Source organism: Cervus canadensis, chromosome 18 (assembly GCF_019320065.1).
Source record: "Cervus canadensis isolate Bull #8, Minnesota chromosome 18, ASM1932006v1, whole genome shotgun sequence".
NCBI classification, from domain to species: domain Eukaryota; kingdom Metazoa; phylum Chordata; class Mammalia; order Artiodactyla; family Cervidae; genus Cervus; species Cervus canadensis.
Window position 1 is genome coordinate 18,593,014 of NC_057403.1, and position 12,237 is coordinate 18,605,250.

The 12,237-nt window shown below is 53.8% G+C and overlaps 1 protein-coding gene across 1 annotated transcript; it reads right to left on the reverse strand.

The window, feature by feature from the left end:
* Window positions 1-260: 260 nt before the first annotated feature.
* On the reverse strand, window positions 261-2,610 carry PNMA8B (PNMA family member 8B). The gene is given in 11 exon segments (XM_043437127.1): window positions 261-358; window positions 361-562; window positions 564-776; window positions 778-855; window positions 858-1,017; window positions 1,019-1,087; window positions 1,089-1,280; window positions 1,427-1,785; window positions 1,787-1,887; window positions 1,890-2,216; window positions 2,454-2,610. Coding segments are annotated over 11 exon segments (1,944 nt in total). The 3' UTR covers window positions 261-272.
* Between the last annotated feature and the right edge of the window lie 9,627 nt (window positions 2,611-12,237).

Genomic DNA, 12,237 nt, shown 5'->3' on the forward strand with positions numbered 1-12,237 from the left:
AAGCCGCCTGGGTGGGCCCTGAGACCGTCCCGTCACCTGGGGCTGCTGCCTCCGCGGGCGCTCATTACACGTTACATTCTTCTTGCATCAGCATCGCTCGCGCCGCCTGCAAAGCAGGGACTGAAAGCACCAGAGAGCGAGCGGAGGGCGGCGCGCAGAGAAGAGCCGGGAGCGCACGGTTCGACCGCAGTCGCCTCCGCGGCGAGGAGGGCGCGGGGCGCGCGGAGCTGGGGCCGCACCGGCAGCTGCAGCCTCGCCCCCTCGGGGCGGCCCTAGCTGCACATGGGGTGCAGCCTCCTGCCCCAACCCGTCTTCTTCCCACGCGCCGACTTGGAGCCCGCGGGCGGCTGAGCCCTGGGCCGGCCTCGGCCTGCGTCCCGGCTCCCGCGCGCCTCTTCCTGCTCTTGCTTCCCGCCGCTTCCTCCTGGGTTTTCGTCTCGGGAGGGCGCCCCTCCAGCCTCGGCCGCCGCTCCCCTCCTCTCGGGCTTTGCGGGTCCCTGACGGGGCGGGAGCTGACGCCGCCTGCTCGACCCAGGGCCCTGCAGGCCGTGCGGGCCCGCTTGGGCCAGGGGCTTCCTGGCCGCCGGGTCCTCGGACTAGGACTCCTCGCTCTCCGCGCCCTCCGACGCCTCCTCCGAGCCTGTGTCCTAAGCCCCCTCCGACGCCTCCTCCGACTACCGGTTCCCGCGGGCGGCCTGCAGCGCCAAGACCTCCCCCAGGTGGCCTTTGGAGAATATCAACCTCCTGCCCTCCCAGGCCTTTTCCTTTTTTCCCCTCCATCACCTCAGCCACGTCCTAGGTCTCCGGGAGCGCCGCGAGCTCCAGGAGCCCCTCCCCCATCTTCCTCCTCATCCCCCCCAGCTCCCCAGGGGGCCTCGGGGAGCCTTCTTGCCCTTGGAGGGGGTCTGGGGCTCAGTCTTGGTGGAGACGCACTCATTCCAGCAGGTGCTGTCGTTGGCCTTCCTCAGGACCTCGGTGGCCACCTGGCGGCCTGCCTCCTGCACCTTCACGCGGTTCGGAGGTGTCCTCGGCCATGACAGACAGGACCTGGAGCAGGGTCTCTTGTCTTCCTTGTCCTTCAGCCCAGCGACTCCATCGCTGAAGCGATTTTCAACACCTCATCCTGGGCAGAGGGGTCTGTGTAAGCCCCAATGGCCACAAACTCAGGATTGTCCACCCTCTCTTTTTCTTGATCCCCGTTTTCCTGGGACTCGCTTTGGGCGGCGTCCTTGTCCGTGGTCTCCTCATCCGACTGGTCTCCCACTGCAAGTATGGCCGATCAGTCGACCCCTCCCTGGGTGTGGGGTGGGGAGTGGGGGTGAGGGGAAATCTTTCCTCTTCTTGGCTTTGTCCGTCACCGTTGCCAGGGCCAAGAACTCACGGAGGACCTTGCCCCTCATCTCCTTGGCTCTAGAGGGCCCACTACCTAAGTAACTCCTCCTCAGCGGCCTGCAGCATGCTATGACCCTCATCCCCGCTTAGGCCCTCCCCGTCCATCTCCTGAATCACGAGCCCCAGGCTCTCCTCAGAAGAGTCTTCGGACTCCCGCTTCCCCGCTGTGGATGGCCGCCCTCCACAGTCCCTCTTCTTGCCCTTCTGGGTCCATCTGCTGCCTCTGGTTCCGTTTCAGCGATCTCGATGACCGGATGTTCTAGCATCTTTGGCTGCACCAGGAGCGAGGTCAGCCTGCCTGACCGCCGGCTCCTATCCGCGGGCCTGGGTCTCCAAAGCGGGAGGGGTGGACCTGTCTCCGGAGACCCTGGCCACTGCCGCCTCGCGGGGAGGGGAGAAGTTCATATAGCAGCCACCGTCTCATCTGCCTCAGGACCCTCGTGTCCGACGCGCTTTCCTTGCACAGAACCCTCCAGACGCCGTCCCTGCCCGGATCTGCCTGGGGATGGCGCCATGATTAATTTTCTCCACAAACTCCATCACGGTGGCCTTGGCCTTCTCGACCCTCATGGCCCTGGCGCTCCTCAGCCCGAACGTGCCCTGGGGCAGGAAGACCGGCTGCAGGACGGCTTGGATGGCCGCCGGCTCCACGTTCTCTGGGAGGCCCCGTGCACGTCCAGGGCCAGCCCCCTGCATCAGTCCCCCCGGAGGGCCCGTGGCCACGGTGCCGCCTCTGGCGCTGATCGCGGGGCAGGAGGGAGCCCGAGGCGCACATGGGCTGCGGGGCCCTGGGCAAATGCCACCCTGGAACAGCGCCGCAGGGCCTGGAGTTCAGGTTCAGGTGAACGTGGCCAGGTTCGGGCTCCTGCTGCTCCCGGGCGGCTGACCCGGCGGCCCTTCCCGAGGCTCTCTCCTCATGGGGGTCCTAGCACCCACAGGGAGTTTGCGTGGCAAATCCAGGGGTGCCACCGGCCCCTCCGCTCCGCCTTTTGTGCCTGACCGAGGCGGGGTGACACGGCGGCGCCCGGGTCAGGTGCTGGGGAGGGCGGCGCGGTTGGCACCTAGAGCGGCTGGGAAAGGCGCGTCCCCTTCGCCCAGCCGCGGCCACGTGTGGCCGTGCGCCCTTCGCTCAGTCTGCAGTTCTGCGGGGAGGCGGCTGCTCGGCCCTGCGCCTGCGCACACAGGCTTGCCCTGCTCCCAGCTGGGCCGCGTCACCATGGCAACGCCAGGGCTGCAGCCTGGGTCGCAGTTGCTGGGGTCTGAAGGGATCCAGCTCTAGACCAGCCCAAGCAAAGGAAGACTCTGGGGGTTGGGATCACCATCAGTGATGAGCCCCCCCAAAGGCCATATTCACAGGGGGCGAGACAGCAGTTAGGGAGACCCGCGATCTCCTTCAGAGGTAGACGCTGCTAGCCCTCCACCGAGTACAGGTGGCGTTCAGGCTGCAGAGACCTAGATCAAGGGCCTCTGGCCGCCCACGGTGGAACGAGGACTCACTCTTGGGGTGCAAGCCACGCTCAGAGTTTTCGGGCCTCACTCGGTGGGAATCGGCTTCAGTAAGGATACACAGGCCTCAGCTGCGAGGTGCTGGCACCCTTTAGGGTCCACAACCCTCACTGATGGGGTCCGGCCTCGCTCAGTGAGGCCTCGCTCTTACGGATGTTTCTGGAGCCGGTATACCTACTATTAACTGTGTGTTTTTGCATATGGTTCATGTGTGGGTGTGATCAGCAGTGAGATTAGACAACACTTCCGGAAAAGACCTTGATCCTGACTTGATCCACAGGCTGGCATGGGTGAATGTCATAGCTACCCTGAACACACTTCCCCTTCATCATCCTTGCTAACCCTCACCCCAACTCTACGTAAATTACGCGCTGTGGCCCAGCCATTGGGCTTCTGCTGCTGCCCTCGCTATGACTCTGGGAAGTTTCCTGGGCTTCTCTACACCTCAGTTTGCCCCTCTGTGAAATGGCCATAACCATTAACCCTACTCATAGGATCCTTGGGCTTCTCTGGTGGCTCAGATGTTAAAGAATCTGCCTGCCACACAGGAGAGCCGGGTTTGATCCCTGGGTTGGAAAGACCCCCTGGAGAATGGAATGGCAACCCATTCCAGTCTTCTTGCCTGGGAAATCCCATGGACAGAGGAACCTGGCGGGCTACACTCCATAGGGTGGCAAAGAGTCAGACGCGACTGAGTGACTAACACTTTCACTTTTCACTTTCATAGGATCCTTATGGGGATTAAATGGGATGATCCCCGAAAGCCCTTGGAACAGAGGTTGGCCCAGAGCTGGTGCTCCCTGAAAGATGGCAATTGGAATTCATTCTTTCTTGACCCTTTATACAATCATTTAATATAAATATATACATTTAATTGTCAAATAAATATATAAATAAAGAAGGAAATTTTAAAAAAAGAAACCAAAACACTTTGTTTTTGTTGTTTTTAATGTAGGAAGAGAGTTTATTGCAAGGTTACCATGGCAACTGGTCCTAGGGCAAACCAAACTGCTTACTCACTCTCCTACCTACCCCCCAGCTTTCATTTTCCCTGCTTCTCCCTTTTTCTTTCCTTTCCACCAAATGGATGTCACTTTTCTCTCTAGAGCAGTGGTCTGAAAGAAATATAATGCGAGCCCCCAAGGCAAGCCACATGTGTAATATGTAAGTTTGCTAACAGCTACCTTCAATACATAAAAACCAGGGGAAATGAATTTTAGGAATAGATTTTCATTTATTTACATTATTCTTTATTTACAATAGCCAAATGTGGGAGCGACTTAAGTGTCCATTAACAGATGAATGGATAAAATAGATAAACAAGATTCCTTCATCTTTATTGTATATTATATATAGTATTTACACATGTATTTATATATAAAGAAGATTTTATATATGTACATATATATGGTTGAGTAATATTCCACTAAATATAATGGAATTTATTATTTAAAGATCCATTTTAAAAAGTAAAAAATCTTGACATTTGGGATAACACTGATGGACCTAGATGGTATTGTGCTGAGCAAAATAAGTCAGAGGAAAACAAATACTATATTATTTTACTTATATGTGGAATCTTAAAACAAACAAACAAATGAACAAACATAACAAAACAGAAACAGTTATAGATACAGAAAACAAACCAACGGTTGTCAGGTGGTGGTGGTAGTCGCGAAGAACTAGAAATTAAGATTCAGAGGCAAGTCCCTGAAGTATATTTCAGGAGTTTCTATTAACAGCAGTTTGACTTCCGGAGGGCAGTTTGCAAACATGATCTGGGCACCTGAAGTGTTTGGCACCCCATCTGGGAAGCCTGTGTGTAGGCTGTCAGGAACAGTCATGAACTTTGAACTGATCCACCTCTTTCCCTACTTTTGGGGATCCCACCAGGCATTCTCACCTATTAAAAAAAAATCAATTCACAGTGATCTCAGCTCAGAACCTAACTCCATGTAACATACAAACACACAGCATCGTTTTAAAAGTGGTTTTCATCACCACTGACTGTGGCAGCTTCTATTCTAGGGCCCCCGGCATCCTTCTTGCATAATTTCAATTTCTCTTCGTACTTAAGCCCACATTTATTCACGAAAGACAGGTGCAATGGATCTTTGTTCCATTTTCTGGCCGCACTGTTCCGCAGAAGGAATTCTCCCTCATTTCTCTCCTGATCAAAGTGAGCCAGAGCTGAGCGGGAACATGGTCCCAGAAGCCGAGTAGAAAATTAGAGAGCAAGGGCCAGCCAGGCAGGGCATTGGGAACCCCAATGTCCTGCCTAGCCCCTCTCTGGATATCTGTCCTGGAATTAGGGTGCTCTGTTGGACAGAGATGGGACCCATGACTGGCCTAGCCACTGCCTCCAAGCTGGAAATAAAGAAAAGGAGAGAGAGAGAGCTTATCAAATGTTCTGCAAAATTCTTCCCACTCCCTGTGTTTGAGGACAAACACTGAGCCTGCTTGTTAAGAAGGATACTAGCGGATGCAGAGGATGCGATGGTTAGATAGCATCACCAACTCAGTGGACATGAGTTTGAGCAAACTCCGGGAGATGGGAGGACAGGGAAGGCTGGAGTGCTGCAGTCCCTGGGGTCTCAAAGAGTCGGGTATAAATCAGCCGCTGAACAACAATAGCAGCACTATTGGAGCAGAGGGTCTCAAAGTGTGGTCATGGGACCCCTAAGGATTCCGCAAGGACCTTTCAGGGGGGTCCATGAGACCAACACCATTTTCATAATCCTGCTCAAACATTATCTGTCTTTTTCACTCACATTCTCTCACAAGTGTTCAGTGGAATTTTTCAGAGGCAACAGCACATGAGATATGGCAGCTGAACAAATGCAGAAGCAGGTATGGGAAACCAGTTTCTGTGGAGTCAGACAGTAAAGAGATTTCCCAAAAGATAAAAACAATGCCACTCTTCTCAATTTGTTTTTGTTTTGGAAAATACAGCTATACATATGTTATTTGGGTGAACACGTAACATATGTTTGCTAGTGCTATTTTTAAACAAGTTCATAAGTAAATACTTCTAATTGCTCAGTTGACATTCTTCCAATGGTAAATATTGACAGATTGAACCCACAGGAACAAAAGCTCTTTGGGGTCCTTGAATTTTTTAATAATGTAAGATGTCTTGAGACCAAGCAATTCCAGAACCACTGAGTTGGAGATTACAACAAAAGGTACCCTAGGGACCTCAGATAAGAAAAAGGTGATTGGGGGTGTTTCTCCTGCAGGTTATAAATGATTCATGGGAATGAAGTTCACTGCTTGTCTGTCCCCACTCTGTAGTCTTTCTGCTCCTCTTTCTTCAATCTCTCCCTCCAGTGGTTACCAGGGAAACAACAGCAGATCCTCAAAGCAAAATTCATTTCACTGCCTTGTGTCTGAGTCTCAGTGGCCGGTGGCATGCCTTTCAGGACATCTAGATCCAAGGAACTGTCAACTCCACCTGCCTCCGTGTCTTTAAAATGACATCTGATCCTCACCCCCTTCTCCCATTCCTCTATCACCCTGGACAACTTTGTTTTGTACATTTTCATGTCTGTCCCTTTATTTCCATGTGTTCTTGCAAACTGTGCATTGCTGGTTGGGGGTATTTATGATGCACTTGCACGATTCCTTGTATGGTATCCATCTCCATTCATTTCTCATGTTTTTAAATTTTTAATTTTGTTCTGGAGTATGGTTGACTAACAATGTGATAGTTTCAGATGTACAGCAAAGTGATTCATATATATTCTTTTTCAAATTCTTTTCCCATTTAGGTTGTTACATAATATTGAGCAGAGTTCCCTGTGTTATACAGTAGTGGTTATCTATTTTATTGTATTTTTGCCATGCTACGTGGCATGTGGAATCTTAGTTCCCAGACCGGAAATTGAACCTGCACCCCCTGCAATGGAAGCTCTGGGTCTTAACCATTGGGCCACCAGGGAAGTCCCAGTTATCCAATTTAAATATAACAGTGTCTACAGGTCAATCCAAAGCTCCCTAATGTTACCCACTTTCTAATCACTGTTGGTAAAGTGTCTTAGAGCAATACCTGTTACGTATCTTATCTGTAATTTTACCTGCTGAGCAGGGCTGCAAGATGGTCGTTCATCACATTTTACCTTTTTCCTGTCCACTCCTCCAAGAAGAGACACTGATGACAGTTTTAAAGCAAGGCAACAAGTTCTTTGATCCTCATCTAGGAGTGGGGTTGTTCACATTCCCTTTTCCTGAATCTGACCCTGGACAAGCTTGTGACTGCCTCAATAGGTACGGCAAAAATGATGCTGTGTCTCCCAAGGCCAGATATAAGGCTTTTGCCCAGTTCTCTTGGAATATTTGCTCTTGAAACCTCCTTCCCAGGACATTCCCGCTTGAAGCATAAACGCCATGCTGTGAGGAAGCCCAACTCACATAGAGAGACCAATGTATGTGTTCAAGTCAATATCTCCAGCTAAGCGCAGTCTTCAGTTCATCCCAGATGGGGTACCAGACATGACTGATGAAGCTTCTGGCTGATTCCAGACCTTAGTCATCAGAGCCACCCCAGCTGAGGCACCAGACATTGCAAAACTGAAAAACTCCATCCCCAGTGTGCCTTTTCATTATGCTGACCTACAGACTCCATGAACATAATAAAATATTTTGCGTTTATGACACTGTGGTGTGGTTTGTGTATGTGAGTGTGTGTAGTGGCTCAGCCATGTCCAACTCTTTGTGACACCAGGGACTGTAGCCTGCCAGGTTTCTCTGTCCAAGGGATTCTCCAGGCAAGAAAACTGGAGTGGGTTGCCATTCCCTTTTTCAAGGAATCTTCCTGACCCAGGGATTGAACCTGGTCTCGCACATTGCAGGCAGATTCTTTACTCCCTGAACGACCAGGGAAACCCTGGGGTGGTTGGTTATGCAGCAAAAAGTAGCCAGCACGCACCTGTCCCATCCTTACTACTTTGGGCTGGTGTTTCTCCATCCTCCATTCATGTCCCTGAAAATGGGGATCAGGTTCTCTTGCCATCATCAGGAAGATAGGAGAGGTTGTGGCATGCTGGTGCCCAGTAACCCCCTCCCCCCGCCAGCAGCCCTCAGCAAATCTTACTGAGGTTATGAATCAGCAGCCAGTCGCTTCCAGATCACCCACACCTTACCGTGATCGCAATGGGGGCAGCTTACGCAGAGACCACTGCGAGTCCCAATACCGAGTCCCCATTCCAGCACCTCGGGTCCCTAACATTCTGCACCACGTCATCCTGGCCACTTCCCCAGCCCTCACTCCTCCGCGTCCAGTTTTCCCCTCTCCTCTCCCTCCGGAGTTTGGGGACACAGCAAGGAACGGGTCCAGCCAGGCACTCTGGAGTCACACGGACTTGACTTGAGTCAAACCAGACCGCCTGGGTTCATATTCCAGCTCTGGGTGACTCTGAGCAAGTCATCTACCTTCTCTCAATCTGTTTTCCCATCTGTAAAATGTGTACAATAAAAGCGCCTACACTTGCGTTTAAATAATCAGCGCGCATGTATTGACATCTATAAACAGCATCGTTCTTGCTGTTAGTGTGACCCCAGCCCCCTACATCGGAGCTGAATCTATTTGAGCACGTTATTTCGCTCACGCTCTTGAGCTCTGGGAAAGAGCCTTCGCAGGTGCGTCAAGTAGCAGTCTTGCAGCGCCGCCTGGTGGTCAATGCGGGAGCCACAGCCCTCTCCTGCAGACACTCCAACCGGCTCACGTGGCACCGTCAGACCTTCACCTACTGCTCCCAGAGCCTCCACTATTCCCTCTCCGCGGTTCTACCACATGGAACATCCCTGAGAGGTGGGGAGACTGTCGAGGGAGGGGGTCCCAGGCCGGACACTTGCGACTTCAGGTTCGGACATTAGATCTATCTCCCCGCCCCTCCCTCCAGACTGAAGGGGCTGGTGTTGGAGGTTTGCTCGATTCAAGGTGTGACACCAGGCTCAGGTCAGCCCGTGCCACAATCGCACGATCACACACTCACAAAACACTTACACACTGGCTCACACACTCACACTTGCGTCACACAAACTAACACTGATACGCACTTGGACTGAGCCTACACACATAGCCACACACGCGCGCGCTCACACACACACACTGTGCACACACCCCGAGACTCGCCCCACCTACACCCACGGAGAGACGCACCCAGTCCTCACAAGTGAAACACACAGATAAACTACAGACGCCTCAGCCCCAAAGAGAAACACCCACATCCGCAACTATAAGCACGTGAACAAAATCAAATCCACAGGGAGACCTCCATGCAGGGTCCCCTGACCCAGCGACCCCCGCCCCTCGCCCACTTTCAACCCCCCCACCCCGTAGGAGCTGGGAGGGTCGCGCCTGCCCATGGACGCACAGAGCCCTCCCCGAGGGCCCCGCTAGGTTATCCTTCGGGCTCACCAGGTTCAGCCCGGACCTGCCCTGGGGCGCAGGGAGCTCGGACCCCGTGGGCTGAAGGGGCGCCACCACCAACCGGAGCTGTGTGTGGGGACACTGGGCTGGAGATTCGGTCAGGTCCGTAGGCGCGTGTCAGGGAGCCCCACCCAGCACCCCCGCGCCCACCCCGCGCGCCCTAAGACTCCCAGACTGGGGACGACTCCAAGCTGAGGTGGGGGGGGGGGAACGCCTGCCTTAAACCAGGACCCCCGCTGGGTCTCCAGTTAGGGTCCTGCGGGAATGTATGTGAAAGGAAGGAAAGACGACAGGGAGATCGGAAGGAGGGAGGGAGAGAGGGAAGAAAGGTCTTTAAGATAGAAACCTCTGGTCCTTCTTTCTTCTGTAAGCCATGTCTCCCTGTGCCCACCAGAGGGCGGTCTGACGCAGCAAATCCCTAAAGCATTGTCTCATCTCTCCAGACAAAAAGGGATTTAGGACAGTACTGAGGAGAAGGAGGAGGATTAATACCAATATCCGCCACGTAAAGCCCTACTGCACCCCAGGACGTGTGCGAAGCCCTATACGTGCCTAACTCAACACATTAGCTCAAAGTATCCCACAAAGGAGGAAAGTGTGGCCCAGAGATGTTGTTTAACTCTCCCAGCGTCACACAGCGCCTAAACTGCAGAGAAACTTCCAGCTCTGGTCCTGGTGACCCAACAGCTCCTTGGTCACATCCCTGGCATAATCAGCTCACAATTCCCGGTGGACTTGGCCTTGCAGCTTTCCCCACTCAGTCACACCTCACTCCATCAGCTCTTCCGGTTTCCTGTTCTCATGCTGCCGCCGAGGTTTTTGTACACCAACCCCTTCAAAAGCACTGTTTCCCTGTCCCTACTTCACAGAGGGTCACCTCCTCCCTTCAGACTCAGGTCAATGTCACCTATTTTGGGAAGTGGGTCCCGATCCAGGATCAGCTCCAGCTATTTCGACCCTTCTCCCCTGAGGATCCAGCCTTTTCGTTTCTAGCACTCACTTCCGTATGTGACCACGGAGGCTCTGAGCTCCAGGAGACAGAGACCATCTTAATCATCACTGTTCCCAGTGACCTGTACAGGTGGGTCCTAGAAGAGACACTAGAGGAACGCTGAATGAATGAATGAAGTCTCCAGGCGGGAATGATCAGTGAGCAGCTAAATGGGTGAATGCTCTTCTCCCCATCAGGACTCCAGAGATTCTCCAACAAATACCCACAGCCAAAGAAAAGATCCCGTACTCCCTTTCAGGCCCTCCCCAATCCAGGTACTGAGTCTCACTACTGCCCCTCATCCCACTGGGACAGAATCTCCTGCTTTCCAGCCCAGTGTCCAAACACATCGCCCTAACACCCCCAACCCCCATCTCCTAAGTGATTCATGTCCATTTCTCTTTGTGGCATCCTCTCCCTCACCTGGAGTGATCCAGGTGGTTCCTGTGGGGATCACGAACCGTCATTCACTGAAACCTGGCCAATCAAAGCTCCCAGTCCCTCTCCAGTCACTGCGATTGGTGCAGAGGCAGGCACGTGGCCCGGCCGATCCAATGGGAGCTGGTCATGAGTCTTCTGCTGAATAAATGCAAGTAGAGGCCCTGGAACCAGCCAGACGTGAAGCTAATTCAGCCTGGACTTTGTAGTGACATGAGCCACTGAAGTCCCTTTTCAGCATATCCCAGGACATATTTGGTTTCTTTACTTGAAACCCAGTGTTTTGTGTCATCAGCTTCCCTACAGCATTCTCCAAGCGTCCCAAGAGGACGGGGCATAGGGGCCTCTCAGGGCCCTGCCAGCCATTACCTCTGCTCCAAGGGCTGGGGCAGGACTTGAGGGGACTCGGAAAGGGTCTTCCTGATTTCTCAGACCCGGTACTCTCACTTGCCGTAGGTTCCTGAGGCTTCTTGCCCCTCATTCCTGGGGACCCAGGTCTCATGCCAACAGGGCGGCAGGAAAGGCCGTCTTGCTGCCCCCAAGCAGAACCAGTGGCAAGAAAGTTCTCCGTCTGGGCTTGCAGGTGGGAACGCACTTGCGCACACCTACAGTTTGGCCACCAGCTGGGCTGGGGAGAAAGGAATCGCTGATTTTATCTCTAATATTCTGCCCAGATGGAAGGAGGGGATGAATGTCGTTACCTGGGGCCCATCCTGAAGCCTGGGGCCTGGGTCACCACCGCAGTGTGGGGAGGGGAGGAGGGACGGCAGGCCCTAGGGTTTGAAGGGGCAGTTCGGAGGTGTCATGGGGTGCAGTCTCGATCATACTGGGGAGCCCTTGGGGTGTCAGTGGGGCAGATATTGATATATCATTAAGCAGCCTCCTGAGGGTCACTATCATAAGATGATCTGGGCTGGCCTGAGGCCCCGCCCCCCACCTGCTCCGCTCTACAGAGAAGGTCCCACCCCAGCCCAGAGGGCTGTAAAACCCGGACAGCAACCGTACCTCTGCCCCAAGCCCGGGCCGCTGCTAGACCCCGACTCAGCCTCCGTCTCACCCGGCCACCTTCAGGGCCCTTAGTCCTGCCGGGACCCAGACTTCCCACTTGCATGCCCACCCCAGCCTCGGCTTCAGTCCACACCCCGCCTCCTGGCCCTCACCATTAAACTCACTCCAGACCCAGATTATCCCGAGTGAGGACTGATCACCTCCCCACATTAAGGCTGGGTCCCCACAGACTTGGTCTCCGAGTAAGTGGAATGGAGTTCTCGGTGTGAGACCCGTCCAGTGAACCAACAAAACACACGTTCCCATTTTCACTGGGTTTCTCAAAACAAATGCTCAGACGCTGGCAACAGCCTAAAAGCGGTTGCCATGGAACCGGAGGTAGCCAATGGGAGGAGGGGGGTGCCAGGGCCCCGGGAGCCAAAGCCTGCTGCCAGTTCTGATGCTGACCAAAGAAACTAGCAGGATTGGGAGG